Source organism: Epargyreus clarus, unplaced genomic scaffold, assembly GCF_041222505.1.
Source record: "Epargyreus clarus isolate Ecla_fem2 unplaced genomic scaffold, WU_Ecla_fem_2.2 ptg000021l, whole genome shotgun sequence".
Taxonomy (NCBI): domain Eukaryota; kingdom Metazoa; phylum Arthropoda; class Insecta; order Lepidoptera; family Hesperiidae; genus Epargyreus; species Epargyreus clarus.
Window position 1 is genome coordinate 11,428,661 of NW_027332228.1, and position 23,465 is coordinate 11,452,125.

The 23,465-nt window shown below is 34.8% G+C and overlaps 6 protein-coding genes across 6 annotated transcripts; 2 read left to right on the plus strand and 4 right to left on the minus strand.

Annotated features, from left to right (window-relative positions):
* Positions 1 to 342: 342 nt before the first annotated feature.
* On the minus strand, positions 343 to 4,989 carry LOC140750845 (uncharacterized). Its single transcript, XM_073084570.1, has 8 exons — positions 4,944 to 4,989; positions 4,543 to 4,815; positions 4,277 to 4,443; positions 4,119 to 4,183; positions 1,675 to 1,712; positions 1,184 to 1,471; positions 808 to 974; positions 343 to 464 (listed from the first exon to the last, which is right to left on the minus strand). Exons 1-8 carry the CDS (start codon positions 4,953 to 4,955, stop codon positions 380 to 382), a joined length of 1,095 nt encoding a protein of 364 aa, XP_072940671.1. The 5' UTR covers positions 4,956 to 4,989; the 3' UTR covers positions 343 to 379.
* Positions 4,990 to 10,049: 5,060 nt separating this feature from the next.
* Positions 10,050 to 11,139, minus strand: LOC140750846 (uncharacterized). The gene is made up of 4 exons (XM_073084571.1): positions 11,128 to 11,139; positions 10,800 to 11,009; positions 10,551 to 10,717; positions 10,050 to 10,116 (listed from the first exon to the last, which is right to left on the minus strand). Exons 1-4 carry the CDS (start codon positions 11,137 to 11,139, stop codon positions 10,050 to 10,052), a joined length of 456 nt encoding a protein of 151 aa, XP_072940672.1.
* Positions 11,140 to 11,376: 237 nt separating this feature from the next.
* On the plus strand, positions 11,377 to 13,071 carry LOC140750848 (uncharacterized). The gene is made up of 4 exons (XM_073084573.1): positions 11,377 to 11,389; positions 12,415 to 12,653; positions 12,735 to 12,901; positions 13,011 to 13,071. Exons 1-4 carry the CDS (start codon positions 11,377 to 11,379, stop codon positions 13,069 to 13,071), a joined length of 480 nt encoding a protein of 159 aa, XP_072940674.1.
* A 2,505-nt stretch (positions 13,072 to 15,576) lies between these two features.
* Positions 15,577 to 16,692, minus strand: LOC140750849 (cuticle protein 19-like). Its single transcript, XM_073084574.1, has 4 exons — positions 16,681 to 16,692; positions 16,231 to 16,410; positions 15,985 to 16,151; positions 15,577 to 15,637 (listed from the first exon to the last, which is right to left on the minus strand). The coding sequence occupies exons 1-4, from the start codon at positions 16,690 to 16,692 to the stop codon at positions 15,577 to 15,579; spliced, it is 420 nt and encodes a 139-aa protein (XP_072940675.1).
* Positions 16,693 to 18,353: 1,661 nt separating this feature from the next.
* LOC140750850 (uncharacterized) lies at positions 18,354 to 19,453 on the plus strand. The gene is made up of 4 exons (XM_073084575.1): positions 18,354 to 18,365; positions 18,824 to 19,033; positions 19,113 to 19,279; positions 19,393 to 19,453. Exons 1-4 carry the CDS (start codon positions 18,354 to 18,356, stop codon positions 19,451 to 19,453), a joined length of 450 nt encoding a protein of 149 aa, XP_072940676.1.
* Positions 19,454 to 21,638: 2,185 nt separating this feature from the next.
* Positions 21,639 to 22,562, minus strand: LOC140750851 (cuticle protein 7-like). Its single transcript, XM_073084576.1, has 4 exons — positions 22,551 to 22,562; positions 22,082 to 22,243; positions 21,829 to 21,995; positions 21,639 to 21,708 (listed from the first exon to the last, which is right to left on the minus strand). Exons 1-4 carry the CDS (start codon positions 22,560 to 22,562, stop codon positions 21,639 to 21,641), a joined length of 411 nt encoding a protein of 136 aa, XP_072940677.1.
* Between the last annotated feature and the right edge of the window lie 903 nt (positions 22,563 to 23,465).

Here is a 23,465-nt window from a genome sequence, read left to right on the forward strand (position 1 = left end):
TACATTGAATATGACAGATTTTATGCTAGTTCTTAACAGCTTTACAAAAATTGGAGACTACTGCAACAAATGTATTAAAAATATATAGTTAAACATTGTTTTAATATTATAAAATATTTAAAAAAAGCGTGTAAAAAGACGTAAGAGATTTTTCTAGGTACATAAATTCAAAATTAAAACGTAGTATAAATTAATATTTATACTTAATTATTATTTTTTCAATAGTAAAACTATAAAATATAATTAAAGGAAATGTAATATGTATCTAAAGAAAGTCAGTAAATAATACAATGATATAAGTATTACAAAGTTTATTCAATTTTAACAGTAATTTGGCACGTCATGACATATTATATTATTATTATTAAAATTATGTAATTTAGTGGTAGGAGTGATGGGCGGGCTGATGATGGACGGGAGCGGCATGAGCAGCGTGACCCTCGCGGTGAACAACGGCGTTGAATCTGTAAGTTTTTTTTTGTTATATCATAGGGTTTTATTTTAAAATATTTAAACCTATTATATTATAATAACTTAAACTAAATTTAAAACAAATAGGAATAAAAATATTTACAGTAATTAAAAAATAACTAAAAATATAATAAATAAAATAAATGAGCCAGATCGCTGCCCCAAGGTACGAGTAGAGTACCCAAGACACTAGCAGCATTACCTCGTTGTATTGCCAAACTTACTTACGATTTTTATTAAATAAATCGTTTGTATTATTTACATAAAATATAACAAGCAAAATCACGTTAACGTTTGGTTGTAATTTAATAAATTTTTTTTTCTTATGAGTCTTACCCGGAGTGCTTGTCAGCGGTGTAGTCGACGCGCCTGACAGTGCCGTCAGCCTCGTGCAGGCTGTAGGAGCCGTGCACGGCGTCACCCTCACGAGTCTCGTGCTGGGACTTGATGTCACCGGTGTGGGGGTCGTTCACGCTGTACTCGAAGGCGTAGTGAGCAGGTGCCTAAATTAGCATAATACATATTCATAAGTTTTATGGTTATTTGGAAATGTCCTTGTTTGAGTCAAGTATAAGTCAAGAAATAATTATTTTATTGAATCAATTAATAATTTTCAAGTTGTAAATTCTTTACTAGTTACTACCTTACTACCTAGTAAGGTAGTAACTAGTAAATAGACTGAAAAAATGTAGATGAGGAATATGTGTCTTACGTGGTGTTCCTCATGATGACCGCTGGAATAGTGAATAGGCTGGTGGTGGACGATGGGTGCATGAGCGATAATGGGTGCGTGGTGAGCAATCACTGGGGTATGGTGAGCGATCAATGGAGCATGGTGAGCGATCACTGGAGCATGATGAGCGATGATAGGGGTGTGGTGAGCTACGTGACCATGGGTCTGGTGCAGCACAACGTTCTGAGATGATACGGCGTGACCGTGACCATGTTCATAGCCATGTTGCGCTACGGCAACGGCCAGGGTAGCGGCAAGGATTAGGATCTGAAATATTAAGTTACTCATTAATACAAATCTTCATTAACTTACATAATCACAGCCTCATTTTATTAGTTTATTTCGATTAACACTATTTTAGCCTTCGGTTTCGTTCTCTAGGTAATTTGAAATCATAATAATAATTCGATATATTATTTTCAAATATTTATCACTCGCGGTTACAACGTACAATTTTACTACGTATTTACCTTTGAGCACATTTTATATTTGTGTGATATCTTGCTGTGTCAAATGACAACTGATACCAGAAACAACTGAAATTGTCTTTATATATCACTCTAGTGGGATACTTGCATAAGTACACTTCATTCAGTTAAAATCAAGTTTGTTACACACTTAACTATAAGGCCCTGAGACAGATACTTTAACATATCAACTTTTATTTTCTTATAGAAATTAAGGGCAGAGATAGCCTCGTAATTCAAACCAATCATGGTCGCCTACACTAAAACCGGGTTTGAACTAAGGCATGCGTGCCATGTGCGTTGTGCGTATTAATGTTTAATTGAATTAACTTATTGTTACGGTTATAAAATGCCTTAGTAAGAGACAAATATGCCCAAGAAATTTCCATGATTTACAAAGGAAAGTCATTTATTTTGGTGCGTCATTAAAAAATGGGCAATTATGTCTACGAATTTAAAAATATGGGTAAAATGAATTTTCACTTTTTATCGTACTTTCAGATAACTATATGGTGTTTGCTTTACTTAAAGTTAAAATGATGAAAGATGAAATGTTGAATGATGAAAGATAAAATTCTAGAAAGCTTCATACTGTAAAAATCATTCTTTATTATAATAGTACGTCAAATAGCATAATTTGATGTTAAATTTTGATCGCCATGCATGTCATGAGACTACGAGTTTATAACCAAACCTAAATGGACATGATTTCTTATTAAAGTTAATAACAGTTGTGGCCAGAGGGCAAATCAAATACATACAGTATTATCACTTACGTAATCTTGATGTCTACTCTATTTTACCTTTGAAATAAGACCACAGTTATTATTATCATAAGTTCTTTCTTTTTGAAATATTCACCTACATATCATATTGTTTAAAAAAGCATTTAATAATTTTAGCACATAATATATCTATGTCTGAGGTATCATAGCTACATTACACTGCTGAGTTTAGTAATAGACGGGACATCATTGCTAAATGTAGACCGAAAAAAAATATATGATTTCCGCTTCCTACTAAACTTAATGCGGATATTTAACTAAGGTTCTCAACTCAGTGTATAGTTTGTTTAACCGAACTATTTATAGATTTGTTTTCTATTCGCAATCTTATTTTGGTCTTGTTTTTTGTTGAAATTATTTTTTTCTAATTTGCCAAATTTTCTTTGTGTTCATGTTCCTGTTTTATTTTTTTCTACTTAAGTGTGATTACCCTTAGACGTTTATTTTAAATTATTTTATCGTTCTCGTGTACTCTTTATTCGGATAGTCTGCAGGTTATACAATATTAAGTCAGTATACTTAAGATCTGTATCTACAATAACATAATATTACCACCATTTTTGGATTGATTGAAAAAATCACTACCATAGGAGAAGTTCCATCGTTATCATATTCGTCAAACTTTTGCTGTGTTACTGCAGGGCATGGTCTTCTTCCAGAGTAAGGGGCTTAGGTCATAGTCCACCGTGCTGGCCAAGTGCGAATGTTAGACTTTACACATCTTTCAGAAGTTTTTTTCGAATTTTGAGGTGTGCAGGTTTGTCACGCATGTAACAATTAATTTCTAAGGGGCATTTCGGATCCCCCTAATCGGAAGCCGAGTTCCTTAATCACTCGGCTCTTATTGAAATTATCCCGGTAGGAACAAATATGTAATTAATCTCTAGGAGCATTCTATGACAGAAGTAAGTGTGTCGAAGTAACATCTCAGAGCAGTAAAATCAAAATAGGAGAGAACAGTTTAAGTTAGGTAAGAACAAGTTGTTTTTGTTAAATGTATCATTAGTAGGATCACACAACTTTAGTTTTAGTTCGTTTACAGCTTTGCGAATGAGTAGTAACTTGTATTTTTATCTGTCAAAATGTAAATTGAGTAGCTTCACGATATCTAATCTAACTAGTCTAGTTTACCAAACACTTTGGTAAACTAGAAAACCATAAATAAAATAAAAACTACCATAAATAACGTTAATAATCATAATAATATTTCAGCTTTACATAATAAATTAAACGGTAAAAACGTTTTTACCATTTTTATTGGCTGTAATTAATTGATTAGTACACGCACAACAAAGCCCTGAGCAAGATCACTTAAGTTAAGGACTAAAATTAATTCCACAAAGAAATGCCTGACAGAATTGTTTATGTCAATCTTTATTTAATTTAATTTACAACTTTTAATATTATTTGCATTTAGCATAATGATTATGAGAAGGATGAGAAAGGCATTGTAATCTATTACTTATTTATTCATAACATAATATTACATTTAGATTTTTTTTTAAACTCAAGGATAGATGGAACAGTTAAGGGTATTCCTCAAATGTATAGTTGTTATAAAGAAGATAGACAACTGGTTCATGATTTGAAATATACTTTATTTAAATACTTATATTACATAATTTTATATCAGAACAGTAGATTTTCAATGATAGGAATGACCGTGTTGCTGATGAACGGGGGCGGCGTGGGCAGCATGACCTTCACGGTGGACAACGGCGTTGAATCTGAAAGAAAATGTAGAAATTTCAAAAAATCTGGTTTGCGTGATGTTATGTAGTTAAATGGCTAAATAATATTTTAATATTCGTTAACCTTACCCAGAGTGAGCATCAGCGGTGTAGTCGACGCGCCTGACAGTGCCGTCAGCCTCGTGCAGGCTGTAGGAGCCGTGCACGGCGTCGCCCTCACGAGTCTCGTGCTGGGACTTGATGTCGCCGGTGTGGGAGTCAGCTACGGAGTACTCGAAGGCGTAGTGGGCAGGCGCCTACAATTAAGGTAATTAAATTGTTAATGTAATAAACAATATATGAAGATAAACTAAACGAGAATGGTGAGAAACAAAAATGTTACTATTGCTTCTTACGTGGTAGTCTTCATGTCCGCTGGAGTAGTGGGTAGGTTGGTGATGGACAATAGGAGCGTGGGCAATCACGGGCGCGTGGTGAGCGATCACAGGTGTATGGTGAGCGATCACAGGCGTGTGGTGAGCGATCACTGGGGTGTGTTGCACGTGACCGTGGCTCTGGTGCAGCACGATGTTTTGGGAGGAGACGGCGTGACCGTGACCGTGACCGTGACCATATCCGGAGTCGTATTGTGCGGCGGCAACGGCTACGGCAGCGGCAAGTACTAACACCTGAAAATAATTATGTTTTTATTATTGTAATAACATTTTTCGCCTAAACTGTTTTTTTTTATAAAATGCAATGAAGTGCATATTTTGAATCATATATGAACGCGTTAATAATTGTTTTATTTCTACACCTTGGCGAACATTTTTGTATTTTTACTGCACTATTACAGATTCCTGTGGTAACTGATACTGTATGTTGCAGATTTTGTCTTTTTATACAAAAAATGTTGATACATATACCGATTACATAACAGTAATAAATCCTGAACAAGCTTGTAGCACCGGTTGGAGACCTTGAACAGGGTTTACGTAATTGCTCGAATTGTTCAAGTACAGCATTGCACGGAAAGTTAATGAAAAAATATATGACCGTACTTACATGTTCGTAAAAAATGTGTATTCATTATATTTACATTCATTTTCCCTCTTTATTGTAAAAAAATAAGTTCTTATGAAGGATGGACAAAAGGCTTAGAGATATGTTCTACTAGCCGACTCAGATGCTTATCACATTTATACTGTACGTTTTTTACATATATTTTAAGCAAAGTCGCCTTCTTAATAAAATCTTTGTTTAATCTGCTTATGGTTGTATGTAAGAACAAGCTTTTATTTTTACTAATAAGTTTAATAATTGCATACACTTCATCACAAATTGAGGTGTTCATTCAGAGCGTTTATGGCATGGTGGCTCTTAAAAAAAGATGTAAAAAAGCTTTCCTTCAAAGCTGGCAATGCATTGGCGACTCCTCTGGTGTTGCAAATGTCCATAGGCACTGTTGACTACTTTCCATAAGGACTGCTTTATCGTTTGGCTCAAATATATAAAAAAAAATCAATTTCAATACTTTGTTACGATACATGATGCTAAAACCTTTTTTTTTATTTACGAGGGGGAAACCTTCAAAAGGTACCCGACGACGTGGGACCAACGTCGGGTTATGTGGGATTTTTACCGCACTAAAAGCCCCCCGGTGGCCGTCCTCAGCGCTTGGTGGAGAACTCCGGGATATCCGATGGAACACAACTGGAGTCCTCCGAACGCGATGCCCCAATCGGGCTCTTCCCTGGGGGAGCAGTTTACGCTCTCCCACACACCTGGTGTTAACACAACCCCAGAAGCCCCCTTTTAGTCGTCTCTTACGACAGGCAGGGGACACCGTAGCCCTATTCTAGTCCCGGGACTACAGGGACGATGATGCTAAAACCTAGTAACGCAAATAAGGTCACTAAATTAGATAACTTGAAAAGGATATGTTAGCACGGGATACATATACAGGGTGAATTTTTCAAATGGGCCTTCAGGGCCAAATCCGAAACTATAAGGATTAGCGAAAAATGCTGAAAGGAGTTACGAGGCCGATTTTGATAAAAACTAAAACTGCATCATTACTTTTTTAAAATAACTTTTTCCCTAGCCGGGAATCGAACGAGTTCATTTTGAAAAAAAAATATACCCTCTATATTATTCCACTATCTGATAGTGTTGCTTATAGGGATCAAAATCTGGGAAGTAATGATAAATGACAAACTAAAGGAAAAGCCACAATTTTAAGAAAATACATATTTTTTCATATTAATTTGGCAGTTAAGTTCCCGCCATTCATCAATTTAAACATTTCGCGTATTAACATTTTTTTTTGGCTCGATGCTTCAAATCATTCGAAATGGTGGTTTTGTTCTTCAAGAAGTCATATTTTTATGTCCGACTTAGTTAAGGTTACTTTTAGGACCATTATAATTGATTTAACTTGCTATGGGCGGAGTTTCGTTTAATACAGATGTAAAATTGACAATTTGCGAGAATGTCTTTTTGGAGTCAAATCCGAGTGATAACTGAACAAAGAGATATAGAAAATCATATTAACTGTTTAAACAATTTTTTTTTATTTAATCACTTATCTATTTTTATTAAAAAATAAATCCTAAAAACGGCGGTAATTTATTTGCCAAACTATTACTTTTTCATACTAAGCCGTATGTCACGGTTATAACATCGAATAATTAGTTGATTAACCGACAAATTCTTCAATGGTATGACTTATGTATGTTTCTAAAGAATTATACATAAATCATTTGTTATGTATAATCCTTAAGGATTAGTATGGTAATGTATGGAAAAATATGTATTTTCTTCAAAATTTACCTTTTCCTTTAATTTGTTACATAACATTACTTCCCAGAATTTAATCCTTATAAGTGACACTATCAGATGGTGGAATAATATAGAGGGTGTAATTTTTTTCAAAATGAACTCGTTCGATTCCCGGCTAAGAAAAAAGATATTTTAAAAAACCAATGATGCTGTTTTAGTTTTTATCAAAATCGGCCTCGTAACTCCTTTCAGCATTTTTCGCTAATCCTTATAGTTTCGGATTTGGCCCTGAAGGCCCGTTTGAAAAATTCACCCTGTATATATACATTAAGCGTATTTTATGCTCCGTGAAGATGAAGATGATAAAGCGAATTTGGAAGTACAATCATCTTTGTTATTTCTGTCTTATAACTAGAATATTACGTACTCCTACGATCTAATTTGCTACTTCTACTCGTATATTGTAAAAATGCTGATTTATAAAAAAAATATTATTTTTCATGTTTTTTTTACATAATAAATCAGTAATCTTAATTTGTATCATTTGTAAAACTATGCTAGAAATAACTTTGTCTCTTATTTATTATCTATCCCCTTATTTATTATAATCTCTTAAAAATTAATAGACTTTGTTATACTCATAGCTAAACACTATTATTTCTCGTTTGATAGATGTTATGGACACTTATTAATAAACACTTAATCACTCATTTAAATATAATTATATATCTAACCGGTGATTGAAGGCGGACTCCTCTGAGTGAGAGATCTACTTGAAGTTAATTACAGATGCCTTGCTGCCTCTGAGAACTAAATTGGAACGCCTCCGATAAGTGTTCCTCTTTTGCCACATCTTACAAACATAGATTAGTAAAGATTACTCACTCCTAATAAGAAAATGTACCCAGTTTTGAGAATTGAAATAGTTGCGTAATAGTACATTACAATACGAGGACGAAAAATTTTTTTCTGACAAGTGTGAGTTTGCAGGCCGAGCCGCAGGCGAGGACTGCAATCACACGAGTCAGAAAAACATTTTTCGTCCGCGTGTTGTATAAAATTTTATATTACGGGGTCGGAAATGGGGGTTTTGCGCACGCGAAGCGTGCGTAAGGCTGAGACCGCACTGCGATTAAACGCACGCGTTTAACCGCAAGACTGAAACCGCTAAAATATAAAACATATTGCTTTCTATACAAGTGCACGCACTAGTGACTTTTTCAGTCGACTGATTTATTGTTACATTTTGACCGCGGCTTGTTTAAAGCGCGGTTTTTTGTCTCCCATAGTAATTGTATGGTGGGGCATTGATATAAACTAAAGATATGTTACTAGTGGGTAAAACATGAAATATACAAAATACACCAATTGGAGTGAATCGACTCCAGCCGCTCTCGCGGCGGCGTAGTAACTGACACGTATGTATGTCACTGTATACGTTTAACGTCATTATTTTAGTCTTCTAAGCCTCAAAATGCCTTCTTGGGCAATGCTTAAATGTACAAATTATGCAAAAAAATACCCAAGATTCATGGAATCACATTTCACAAGTAAATGAGGAGAAATCATTATATCTTGATTGTTTTTCGTGCTTGGTCCGCTATAATTACGTAACTGACAAAATAGAGATAACGTATTCCTTCCACAAGTAGTAATAGAGAAGCAAAATTTACGTACATATTTACGTATGAATGAATGAGTTACTTTCGGGTAAGCAAAAAGAAAAACGTGTATTTGTGTGTTTAGTGTAACACTTATTTGTGTTGTTTTGTGGGCAGGTAACATATCTATAGTTTTAAATATCATTGGTTTTTTATTCAGTCTCTAACCCCACAACACGTGCTGTTCGCCTGAAATCTATGATGAGACTGAAATAAAATTAAGCCAAAAGAAAACCGCAGTGCGTGTTCGTATGCGTTTTGGCGTTTTCAGCTTTTTTTATTCAGTCTGCGTTTAATCGCAGTGCGGTCTCAGCCTAAAACGTCCATTTACGCACGCCGTGATATAAAAAAGTTTTGCCACGTCTCCGTGCTAAAATGTCCCTAAAATATTTGAAATAATAATTTATTTTTTATGTAAATTACGCAGTATTAGATATTTATTCGTAAATTTTCTCTAAAAATGTTTTTATTTGTCAAGAACTCAAAAAAAATCTTACTAATAAGCCGTTTGTGGCTTCATTCAATTTCAAGGCGGCGAAGTATCTTTACTAATCGATGCTTACAAACTAAAATGCAGCAGTGTTTAATACTGCTGCTTTAATGCAGGAATAGGTGTAGCACTGGTGTCGCCAGAGTCGATCTACAAACGGTTCTAACGCTTAGACTGATTTGCCTGCAATTTTCCGTGCTTGAATTTATAATTTTTCTTAAATACTTGCAATTACCATTTTTTATTATCTATGCATAAAATTATCCTAATTCAGTTATTAACACTGAATATACTTAATATACATACCGTTTAATATACTTTATACATACCTATAAATAATTAACTCAAACTTTTTTTAAAGTAATTATTTTAATTGTAGATACCCTCGGAGAATTTATTGGTACCATAGCTTAGTTTGCATGTTTTCACACAAGTGTGGTGAATTTTTATTTTATCAGAATATTATAAAATAATAAAAGAAATTCAGTTATTTGTATCTTAAATAATGTTGACCTTTGATCAATATTAAATTAAATGCCGGGAGATTTTCAGCAGCTTTTATGTTTTTTTATGGCCGTCATAATTTAAAAGGTCCGACCCTTCGTCAGTAGGATAATATATCTATGGGTCCAACTGATCATAATATGTCATCTCAATGTCATCGCGTAAGCACGTACCATAACCAAAGACGCCAAATTTTACTACAAAGCGATCGACACAATCCTTACTTTTTTGTTTATGTTCTATTTTCATTCTAGACGTAATATTGAACATTTCTCTAAATAATCTACGGTTCAACCACAAGTAATAATAAAGTTATGTGATAAAAACAACGATTTCGTAATTAAAATATTTCCACTGGATGCATTTTTAATGAAATAAAATACGTAATACGAGTTTTAAGAAATGTTAGATAAACAAAACATATTATTTTAACGTTTATTGCTTGATAACACTTAAATTATTTAGTAATAAATAACTTATACATAATTTAATGGTGGTAATGGACAGGAACGGCGTGGGTAGCTTTGCCCTCACGGTGGACAACGGCATTGAATCTGCAAAATGATAACAAAATTCATTGAAAATAAAAAATATATATAATAATCTTCAGTGCTGTAAAAGTTGGGACTGTTAGGATAGGTAGTAAATCAGACAATTTTTTTTTAAATGTAGAAGCAGCAAACGAGCTTCGCATGCAGTCCAATTATAAGTAATAAATTGCCTGATTATAAATGGATACTTTGCCTTTGGACATCTGTAATCAACCCTAGAGTTTAGAGTTTAGAGTTTTATCTGAGATCGACAATCGATGCACTGTTACCTTTAAAAACTAAGTTTAAAAGCCTCGTGTAAATGTCTATCCAACCTAAACACAGTAGCGCTTGGTACTACTGTTAGTACTTTAGTTAAATATATGTGTGGCAGTAAAGTCACTGAAGTTGACCACGAAGACTTCTATCAACTTCGTAGGAGTTGTTTTTATTCTTACCCGGAGTGCTTGTCAGCGGTGTACTCAACACGTCTGACGGTGCCGTCAGCCTCGTGCAGGGAGTAGTAGCCCTTCACGGCATCGCCTTCACGAGTCTCGTGCTGGGACTTGATGTCACCGGTGTGCTTGTCTTCTACGCTGTACTCGAAAGCATAGTGAGCGGGAGCCTGATAAAAATAAAAATAATTATTAGAAGAGAAGATTTCTATTAATATTGATGGTGATTATCGTCATGTCACGTTTTCTTACATGGTGTTCCTCGTAATGTCCGTGCGAGGCCTGAGCGGGCTGGTGGTGCAGGACGGCGACGGGCTGGTAAGCGTGGTGCGAGATCACGGGGGCGTGGCCGTGGCTCTGGTGCAGCACCACGTTCTGGGAGGAGACGGCGTGACCATGGCCGTGGCTGGCTTGGTGGTATTGAGCGGCGGCAACGCCCAAAGCAGCAGCGATGAATAATACCTGAACATATGGATTAACGGTATTGTTAGCATTTACGAAACTACAAAGTAATCTATTTTTCTAAGTCTTTTTTAATTATCGAATATCAGTATTAGGAATAATTATAAAATGTATTAACCTTGCAGATCATGTTGGCTGTTTACTCTACGGTAATCAAGAGATAACTGATAATGTGTAATAATTTCAATCGACTTTTTATACAAGTATTGTAACATGGATTATGACACTTTGGTTAAGAATGAAGGTTGAACAATAAACAGGTTTATAGGAATTTTAATTTATTTCCAATTTCTATTTCATTAGACGAATGTCAGTTTAATCTTGTAAAATATTTTTGGTTTTGGTATTATATTTCGGAGAGATAATCATGTCTAGAATGTGTGAGATAAGTCACAGAAATGTGAATAAATGTGTCACTGATAATGATATTTTAATATATTTTATTCAGTCGTTTACGAATACTGTGTTGTAGAAAATGGTGTTTGTAGGAATGTAATTAGTTTGACGCTCGTCTAAAATATTACCTAATCTATATCCAGATATTATATGCAGATCATCATAGTGACTATGGTAGAACCTATTTCAGTTTGAGTCAGTGGGCGCTACCACACTTATGTCTGCGAAATAACAACAGTATCAAATACTATAGTATTCTGGTTTGAAGAATGTAGTAGTGTAAAGGAACGTACACGATATATTCCAAACTCCACAATAGTAATGCTTTGCTTTAGGGACTTATGTATTACTCCAATCTTTTTTGGGGTTTTTTTACAGACGTTCACGTGTTTTTTACTTTAATGTAATAAAATTAGCACTTTTCTTTTTTTCTTAAAACCTAGGGCTTAATTAAAAAATATTTTATTTTTGCATTGCATTGTTTAAAATTAAAATTATTGCATTGTACTTTTTTAATTATGAGGTAGGGTATTTTTCAAGATAAAGATTAAAATATGATAGTTTGATGGGGACAAATTTCAAATTCATTACCACCTTTTGGGTCATATTGCGCAAATTTGTATGAAAGGTGTAATTGAAGGTTATTTGTACTTTGCAAGACTAATATAACATATATTAATTATATTCAACGAGACAGTTTTAAATAATCTAGTTTAGTGTTCTTAACATTCTTATGTATTACAAAATAGATATTAAGTTCAGCCTTACTATAAAAAGTCGGCCGCGATTGTTCAATATTATCAGTTGATTGTCAATAATTAAAGACATAACACCTTACACCATGTTCTGCAAGGTAAAACTACACTCAGAAATTTAAAAAAAAAAACATGTTATCTATAACACTTAGAAAATATACTAGATATACTAACGAGTTCTTAAAAAATTGAAGCTATAGGACATCTCGATACATTCAGTGAATAAAAATTATTTTCTATAAGTTGGATATAAGGGCAAGCTCTTACAATAATATTTTTACAGGTAGCTTTGCTCGCTGTCACCCTCGGCGTTGCCGCCGCTCAATACCACCAAGCCAGCCACGGCCACGGTCACGCCGTCTCCTCCCAGAACGTGGTGCTGCACCAGAGCCACGGCCACGCCCCCGTGATCTCGCACCACGCTTACCAGCCCGTCGCAGTCCTGCACCACCAGCCCGCTCAGGCCTCGCACGGACATTACGAGGAACATCATGTAAGAAAACAGCGCATGCATTATCACCATCAATATTAATAGGGGTTTTCCCTTGTAATAATTAGTTTTAATTTTAATCAGGCTCCCGCTCACTACTCGTTCGAGTACAGCGTAGAAGACAAGCACACTGGTGACATCAAGGCCCAGCACGAGACCCGTGAGGGCGACGCCGTGCACGGTTTCTACAGCCTGCACGAGGCTGACGGCACTATCAGACGCGTCAACTACACCGCTGACAAGCACTCTGGGTAAAATATTATAATAATTATTAAATTTTGTGATAGCAGTTTGTACTGATATAATAATACTTGTAACATTAGCCTTAATTCCTTATTAACAATATTAATTATTTTACAGATTCAACGCCGTCGTCCACCGTGAGGGTCATGCTTCTCACGCCGCTCCCAGCCATCACTAAAACTGTTATTTATTTCGTTAACTTATTTTAAACTAGACGACTGTTAATAAAATTTGTATATACATGTTTTTGTTTCCTTATAATATAAGAAATTATTTTAATACTTTGGATACCGTTAATATACATTTAATGTAATAAGTTAGGGCATAAGAGTTACCGTAGAGGTACTCTCATAAAGTATCAGCATCATTCATTTGAAGGTGGTAGAATCCTTTGCGGTTCAACTAAGGTAGCATCACCGCCACACCTATTTCTGCCTCATAACAGCAGTGTTGAGCGCTGCCGTGTTCTGGTTTAAAGGGTGTGGTCAGGGAGATATACTTTTCCGAGGCGTTCCAGCTTAGTCCTCAGGGGTAGCGGCGCATCTCAGGTAGGAATATCTAATACTATCGGGGGTGATTACATATGTCTATGGGTGGAAGTAGCAATTTATCATCAGGTGGACTGCATGCTCGTCTGCTACTCCTATTTTATATAAAAAACATCATTTAAATTTTATGTCTACGTTACATTTTTTTTTAACGTACAATATGAATATTTTCATTTATGAAATGTAACATGTACGAGTATGATTATGTTATTCACATGGATTACGTATTATTACTTAATAATACGTATTATTATTTCTTACAAATATTTTACATATAATTATTTTCACGGAAGCCAATATTATTATATGGAGTAGCAAAATCCAGGTATATGTAAAAGTACTTTCACGTTATGATCTTCTTTTTAATACCTTGCAGAATTAATTTTCAACCTAGTTTTTAGACATTGCTTTATGACAACTCCTAAAAAATCCATGTCGAGTTGCAATATATTATATTTATGGAACCCATAAAGTATATAATTATGTAAATGTGCAACATAATTAATAATATGTATAATATAATTTATGTAATAAAGTTGTGCATTTTTCGAAATGTTTTCATATTACTACTTACTATACGTTTGCTTATATAAATTTAAAAGCGGCCTAATGAATAATTTCCTTAGGTTGGAAGTCAGTTAACAACTGGAACAGCGATTATGAATGAAGTAGATAAGATATAATTATTTCTTGCATTTAGTGTTGCATAAAGAAAATTGCATAAAAAAATAAATAAAAAAAGTATTGATAAGTACTACTTACTTTTCAGTCTTCTTCCTTGTTTACTTATACTGGTGAAATAAAAAATAGTAATTTAATTGTCTTTAACTTAACCCTTTCAGACCCTCCTGTCACAATTGAGGACATTATGTTTTTCGTGATTTTTGCTACTAAAATTAATTGGAATCACATACTCCAAAAAACAACAAAATCAGGTCTGAAAGGGTTAATACTCGTATATTAATTAGCCACCACTTACAGAGCTTAATACAAAATTTATTAACGGGCAGAATAAAAATTGTCCTCATTTTTGTAAATATATTAAAATAAAACAAAACATCTTGGCAGGCTGTTTAAATATAGTTGTACTGCTTATAATTGATACATAGTTATTTTTTAATAGCACTTAACGGGGTTACTACGAGCATCGTAGCGAAGCGTAGCAAGTGTACCTATGAATCTTGTAGCTTTTAAGTAATTGCTATAACGAAACGAAGGGGGTAGAAACCTGTATGATATTACTAGTTAATAACAGCAGATTTATGCGCTGTTGTGTGCTGGTTTAAGGTAAAATGATTAAATTTGATATCTAGTATTAAATTATATAATTTTTGTCATGGTTTTAAAAATATTTTTTTTAAAAAGTACTAATTTAAAGGTAAAAGTGTCTTTAGCTACGAGGCACTACAACTATAAATGGAAAACATAAACGAAGACAGCCCAAATGATGTCTAATATATAAAATTCTTGTGTTAATGTTCACAATGTTAGTTACCGTACTCCTCCGAAACGGCTCTACCGATTTTCACCAAATTTTATATGCATGTTCATTAGGTCGGAGAATCGGCTACTATCTATTTTTCATACCCCTAAGTGATAACGATTGTTCTGTCTTAACATTTTTTTATTTATATGGCAACACAACGTTTGCCGGGTGACCTGTTTAATATGTAATCATTACCGCTTTGTGGTTCAAGGCTCTAATCCTAAGTATGCATTTAAGTTATTATTATGTATTAAAAAGTTAAAGTAAGTAAATCATTGAAAATTAACCATTACTTGCTTTACTGGCGAATGAAAATATCGTAAAAAAACAAACACGTGGAAAGTTGTTTAAAAACTTTTAAATCCTTAAACCTTTAAATATTATATATTGTGCCCAGCTGTGGGATACTAACGGGTTTGTAAACGTTAGTGCCGCCAAATTGCCGCCTATGCCAGTTTGATGCGTAGGAAAATGGGCAAATATTTAAGAAATCACTCTCGTTTACATGTAGTCATGTAGGCATGAAAATAATTTCATCAAAAATACCGAGGGTTAAAAGAAATTGAAAAATACTAAATTTTTTAAAACATTTATTGCCTGATAAATAACTTAAGATTCATTAAATAATAAATAACTTATATTTTGTAATTTAATGGTGGACGGGAACGGCGTGGGCAGCTTTGCCTTCACGGTGGACGACAGCGTTGAATCTGAAAGTAGCAACAATTGGTAAATTAAAATCCTGAGAGGATTTCATGCTTAGTTTTTTAATAACATTGAAGTAGTAAACGAGTGGGCAGTCAACCTAATGGTAGGTGGTGTAGGTGTACCGCTCATGGGCGTCTGAAACCGACTCCATATAGAACAGATATTCTACCTGAAGCTAATTACAGATTGCCACTCTTGAGGATTAAGATAAGCTCATCTCATATTATGTAAGTCAGCCGGCATGTAAACCCTTCCGCTGAAACGCAAGAACTACTTCACGCTTTAAAGTGATGTAGTGCTGATCTTTTCAAATTGGTAAATAAAAAACGCGAATTTGTTAGTATCTTACCCGGAGTGCTTGTCAGCGGTGTAGTCGACGCGCCTGACAGTGCCATCAGCCTCGTGGAGGGTGTAAAAGCCGTGCACGGCGTCGCCTTCACGGGTCTCGTGCTGGGCCTTGATGTCACCGGTGTGCTTGTCTTCTACGCTGTACTCGAAGGCGTAGTGAGCGGGAGCCTGTAATGATAATAATCATTAATTTCATTATATGTACGACTGATTAATTATATTTTATAATTGGATTTGTAGAACTTACATAATGTTCTTCGTGGTGTCCACCAGAGTAGTGGCTAGGCGCCTGCTGGGAGTGTCCGTGGGTCTGGTGCAGCACAATGTTCTGGGAGGAGACAGCGTGGCCATGGCCGTTACCGTAGCCATTGTGTCCTTGGTTGTATTGGGCGACAGCAACGCCCAAAGCAGCAGCGATGAATACTACCTATAAATAAGTAACGTATTGTTAAGGCATATTCGTTTCTGGTTGAGTAAAAAATGCTGCAATGATACGCAAACGAAGACGAACGCGTTGTTACTACTTATGATGATAGATAGATTATTGTCTAATGGAAGATTAAATCGTAGAAATAAAACTGTAGTATAGCATTTAGCTACTACAATCAAGTTTTTTCCAAGTCCTTAACTCTGTGATAAGTGACGGTAATAGTAATGTAAGCTATAATCGAAGTAATATTTTAGTTTATATATTAACCTTGCAGATCATTTTGATTGTTTACTGTTCAGTAATCAGGAGATAAGTGATAACTGTAATAATCACATTCGAGTTTTTATACAACTATTGAAGCATGAATTGTGACATTTTTGTTAAGATAGAAGGCTGAACAGGTTTAAAAGTATTTGCAATTTATTTTGCATTTTATTAGAGTATGAAATTTATTCTTATCTAAAATCTTTAATTTGAAAGTTTTAATTATGATATACTTAGTTAATATTATGTTGATTGTTAGATACAGATAAAAGAAATTAAAACCCTAAGTTAGAAATATAGGACAAGATAATAATAAGCGGCGAAGTGGCCCTGTACAATTACATATATTATGATTCTTTATAAAGAAAGCGAGTAATTTATAATAAGGTATAGTTCGCGTAAAATTGCTAGTCCGTTCTGAATATAGAAATTAATCGCGTTGCCATAGCAAATTGTATGACTACACCAGCTCGCAGAAACTTCAGAGTGGACTAGCAGTTTGGCGCGGACTTTATCATCTACTAATATTAAAACTGTGTATGTCTCATTTCTTTGAATTGATTTGAATCCAATTGGTATCCAGATATCCATTAGAAACAAAATTTATGCTCCTAGACCTAGATGCTCAAGATTATATAATTGAGGGTGTTTTTTCCACCTGAGATGTGCGAATGTATATGTGTTACATACTTCGATAAGATTTTCATTGCTAATCTTAGCTTAGCACATATAGCAATCTTAGCTCAAAATAATTTAATTTTAGCACTGATGGAAGTGCTACAGCACTGTGTTTTTTGAATTGACGAGTTAAGGATCGAACTTGCGGATGCTACCTTATAGTTCGTAACCATTGTAGTTATGTGCATTGTGCAGAGGTTTCTAGACAGGCAGGATTTTAGACAGGCAGAGGTGTGTAGACGACGTACTAAGTAGTAGTTTGAAGGTGGTAGAACCCTTTGTGGTTCGACTCCGGCGGCACCACCGCCACACGTATTTCTACCTAATAACAGCAGTGTTAGGCGCTGCTGTGTTCCGGTTTAAAGGGTGTGGTAAGGGAGACAGACTTTTCCGAGGCGTTCCAGCTTAGTCCTCAGGGCTAGCGGCGCATCTGTGGCCGACCTCAGGTAAGAATATCTAATCCTATCTGGGCTTCATTACAGATGTCTATGGGCGACAGTAGCCACTTACCATCAGCTGGACTGTACGCTCGTCTGCTACTCCTGTATTATAAAAAAAAAGTATGCGCGGTTGTATCACTTAGGTATGGTAAGCCAGTTCAATAGTTTTGTGGTATTTCAGAAGTTCTTCAATAGTTCCTGAAAGGAGAGGGTTTACTATCACGTACTATTCTTTCTTGGTACGAGTAGATTAAAGTATTCTTACTCTAAGAAAAAAATACATGCAGAATGTCCACAATATTGCGTTGCATATAAGTTATATGAAAGTTACACCTTTCATGAAGGTTATTTGAAGTGTACCGAAATCAAATATGACAAATTTAAATTCTATATTCAATGACTATTTTGAAAAATCTAGTTTAGTGTTCTTACTTAATTTACGTGTACACATGATTGCAAAATTGATTGTGCGTTGACGTTGCGTCAATATAAAAAGGCGAATGTATTATTTCATATCATTAGTCATTTGTTTCAACTCGAACAACTCACAACTTGACCATGTTCTGCAAGGTAATTTGAGATAATTTAAATAATGAAAAAATATATTTAAAAAAATATATTTAAAAAATATATTTTTCGTACAAAGCAGTGATAGCCTAGTCGTTAAAAAACTTGGCCTATCGATCGAGGGGTCCGTGGTTCAAACAGGTCCCAGGCACGCACCTCTGATTTTTCAAAGCTTAGTGCGTATTAGAAATTAATTATCACTTGCTAAACGGTGAAGGAAGACATCGTGAGGAAACCTGAGAGAATTATAAAAAAAATCTTAAAGGTATGTGAAGTCTAACAATACGCACTTGGCCAGCGGGGTGGACTATGGCCTAATCCTTCTCATTATGAGAGGAGACCCGTGCCCAACAGTGGGACAGTAATGGGTTGTTGATGATGATGATTTTTCGTACACGTAGTCCTTACCTTTTTGAAATTTCTACATACAAAGTATTATTAATTCCATTCATTTTCTTTAGGTAGCTTTGCTCGCTGTCACCCTCGGCGTTGCCGCCGCTCAATACCACCAAGCCAGCCACGGCCATGGTCACGCCGTCTCCTCCCAGAACGTGGTGCTGCACCAGAGCCACGGCCACGCCCCCGTGATCTCGCACCACGCTTACCAGCCCGTCGCCGTCCTGCACCACCAGCCCGCTCAAGTCTCGCACGGACATTACGAAGATCACCATGTAAGCATACTACTTTACTGGCTCAAAATATCTTTGTATTAACTTTTTTTCTTGTACTGATCAATTCACTTTTCACCAGGCTCCTGCGCACTACGCATTCGACTACAGTGTAGAAGACAAGCACACTGGTGACATCAAGGCCCAGCACGAGACCCGTGAAGGTGACTCTGTAAAAGGCTTCTACACCCTGCACGAGGCTGACGGCACCATCAGACGCGTTGACTACACCGTTGACAAGCACTCCGGGTAAAAAAAATTAATATTTTTTGTTTTACATTTATCAATGTTTATACTTTTGAACTTCTAAGCATACATACAAGTCTCTGCTCTGTTTTTATTTATGTATTGTTTCTTTATAGATTCAACGCCGTTGTCCACCGCGAGGGCCATGCTGCCCACGACGCTCCCGCCCACCACTGATCTCTTCATTACGAAAATGTTACTGTTTTTACTAAATTATGTTTAAATTTATTACTGTTATTAAAAAGTGTGCCAGAAATGTTTCTTTTTTCATTTTAAATTTTTCATCTTCAGCCCTTAAAATTGTACCTATTATGAATGGGGGTTTTGTCTGTCATAGAATTTGGCTTGCGTGTTGATGATCAATGATATGTATAATTGTCTAGATCATGCGTTTGCCAATGTCCTGAATGTTATGACCTAAGTCAGGTATCTAAATACCTAATATCTGATAGAGAAAAACGCACTACACTATAACAGATTACGAAGACACCACATCACTTACCAAATAAAATAGGTTTTAGTATCTAGGTATCATAAATACTATATTAGTAGAACTATAATAAAATATATTATATTCATGAAGAATTAAATAGTCCCGCTTGTTATAACGTCAAATACATTTTATTGCTTAAGATTCTACTTATAAAAACTGTAACTTTTACATCGTACTAAACAATAACTTCTTATTATAAATATATATAACTCAAAGGTGACTGACTGACATAGTGATCTATCAACGCACAGCCCAAACCACTGAACGGATCGGGCTAAAATTTGGCATGCAGGTAGATGTTATGACGTAGGCATCTGCTAAGAAAGAATTTTGATCAATTCTACCCCCAAGGGGACAAAATAGGGGATGAAAATATTACTTCGTAACGCGAGCGAAGCCGCGGGAAAAAGCTCGTCATTTAATATAGCGTGGTAGGTACTTATGTGATCTCATCATGTAATGCGCTGAAAATATAATTAATTTTACAAGTACAATACATTTTATATTAAATGAAGATTGCCAATTCAATCTTTCTATTAAAACATAAAATATTTTCAATATTAATATGGTGCCATAGAACGTTGTTAGTCTAGCTAAATTCATAATAAGTTAAGATAAAAATTCCCTTAAGTAGAGACTGAATAAATGAACCATTTGATATTACATGGATTTCAGAACGTGTTTTTTACAAGATATGTTTTTGTGGCATTCTATTCTTTAATTTCAAATATTTGACAGTAAAATAATAATAAACGAGAGAGATCAGCGAATATAATTAGATATTTGGATTTTATAATGAAGAACGAGAGTATGGAATGGGAATAGTTTGGTGAATTGAAGCGGGGAAAGTGGACGAGGGGATAGTTGAGCTTCCTTGGTATATCGCCAAAACTTGAAATTTCTACCGCTGGGCGTAGGTCGTGGTCAGTCAGTGAGGTTCCGGGACCTCACTTACTAAAACTTTTCAAGTGTGGATTGATGGCTATCACATACTATAAGGACATTTTTTAAATAACTCTCAGGTGTGAAGGTTGAGTTAAGTACCTATGAATGTTTTCCTTTGTCCGTAAAGCAAGTTGTAATTAAGTTCTAATGTGGGTGGGTATACAACTTAGAATAAAGAAAATAGCGTGCTTGGGATTCAAACTGCGGTCTCTCAGAATAAAAGGCCGAGTTTTCAACCAGTAGACTATTATTATTGCCATCATTTTGTAAATATATACGACAAATAATATTAGGGACCTTTTTCTTTTTTTTCATTTCATTATGTATTTCATTATTCACGCGTATCAATATGAAAACGTGAAGATTCTACATAGTTTTTGGATTGTCCTAAATATTTATTCGGTCCTATAATTTAAAGTGTAAAGATTAAAGATGTTACATTCTAGAATTGTAATTTAGCAGCATAACAAAGGTTTAGCTTATCGGGGACGAAAGGCGGTTCACCAAAGGTAATACAATTTGGGGTACAAAATTAGCGTTTTTGTATTATTTAACGTATATTTCCTTCAAATTAAATTAGGATCCTGAGAGACACAACTCAGACCATTTAATGTTGATGATATTTTTTGTATATGATATTGTTAAATTTTTATTTAGCGAGTGAAACCGCGGGGCAAAGCTAATCATAACATATATGTGTATTGTTCATGTTCTTAAACTTTTCTTAGTCCACAAATATACAAAATTAATTTAAATATTGATTTGTATACTACTACGAATTGTATACTACAAAGACTATTCTAAATAATGATATTGTATGGAATGGCAATAACTTATAAAAATAATCATTTTCAAATACTGTTTATTATATAACATCACATTATTTACACTATTTAGTAATTAAAACAACAATAAATAAATAAATTAATGGTATGAGTGATGAGCGGGAGCGGCATGAGTAGCGTGACCCTCGCGGTGTACAACGGCATTGAATCTGGAAATAAACGATTTTTAGGGTAAATAACTTATTTTACATAATAATTCTACATAAGACTGTCCAAGAATGACAGTATTTACTTGTTCATATAGCATTAAATATAGTATTCTTTATTACCCGGAGTGCTTGTCAGCGGTGTAGTCGACGCGCCTAACAGTGCCGTCAGCCTCGTGCAGGGTATAGTAGCCCTTCACGGCGTCACCCTCACGGGTCTCGTGTTGGGCCTTGATGTCACCGGTGTGCTTGTCTTCTACGCTGTACTCGAACGCGTAGTGAGCGGGAGCCTGGTAAAATATATGTTGATTATTAGAACTAAGAATTAGTATCGAGTAAAATATACCTGGAGGCAAATTAATTGTATTTTACTTACATGGTAGTCAACATGGTGTCCGTGTGAGTCGTGACCGGACTGTTGAGCATGACCGTGGGTTTGGTGCAGTACCACGTTCTGGGAGGACACTGCGTGACCATGGCCATGACCGTGGTTATATTGAGCAGCAGCAATACCGACGGCGGCAGCAATCAACAACACCTATAGAATAAAAATATGAAGTTACGTTAAATACGAGTATGAAGGTACATTTAAATTATAAAGTAGTAACTCTTCGTGGCTTGATAGTGTGATTACAGTTCATTTGTAGAGTTATATAGCGCTGTTATTGTTATGTGTTAGGACTCAACAACATATTAAACTTGCTTTTTATTTGTGATAGACGCTAGCGAACTGCGAATCACATGCGATGAGATAAAGTTCTAAAGTAGTTTTATACGTTTGTTGTTTAGACAACAACAAATAAATGTACAACAACAGTTTATTTAATTTTGCAAAAGAACAGTACCTTGCAGAACATTTTGCGGTAGTTTACAGTTCAGATATCAACTAATAACTGATAGTATGAAACAATCAAAGTTGACCTTATATACAAACATTCAACGTGTAAAGCAAATAGTTTTCGTAATACGAACATTCCTAATGTAGTAAGGGTAAACAGGTCTTTAAAATACTTTCTTAATTTGCACATGACATTGCATTTATTTATCTTATTGAATAAATTGGAACATTTTTAATTATAAATAATATACTCATAAGTACTGCCGACAAAAGTGGAAACATAAAATATGATATTTATAGTTTCTGTTCAAATCGATGTTGTCTAAAAATAAATTCCGTAAGTTTTTAAATTAAAAATATTAATATTCGTCTGTTTCTTATATTTTTGGCACTTCGAGTAACAATTGAACATGTTATGTTGTTGTTTATTTATTTGATATAACACAAATGGGATACATAAGCCCAGTAGCTCCAGTAGCAGTAATTTAAATAATACTTAGTTTATACATACTAGAGACTTCTGTTAGTAATATATTACCTAAAGGAAAAAAAATATTCAAAGGATATGATGTTACTTTGAGATAAATAAAAATATTTATTAAAACACGTAGCAAATTTAATGAATGTGAAACGTCTTGCTAAATTTCACGTAATAAATTATAAAAAGGTAAAACGATAAATTGTTGTAATTGTATGTCTGATAAGTCAGTTTTAAAAAACTGAAGAGTCAATAAGTAACGACATTTAATTGTGCAAATATAAATAGAATGCATTTATTTTTACATTTTTATTTTAATTTTGATAGCGTTATAGTTCCGGTTTTGAAACTTATACTACGGAATTTTAGTTCCAATACGGTCCACGTGGGCGCTGTATGCGGGAACTCGTAAACGTTGAACGTTTTCGAGCAAACGTAAAATCT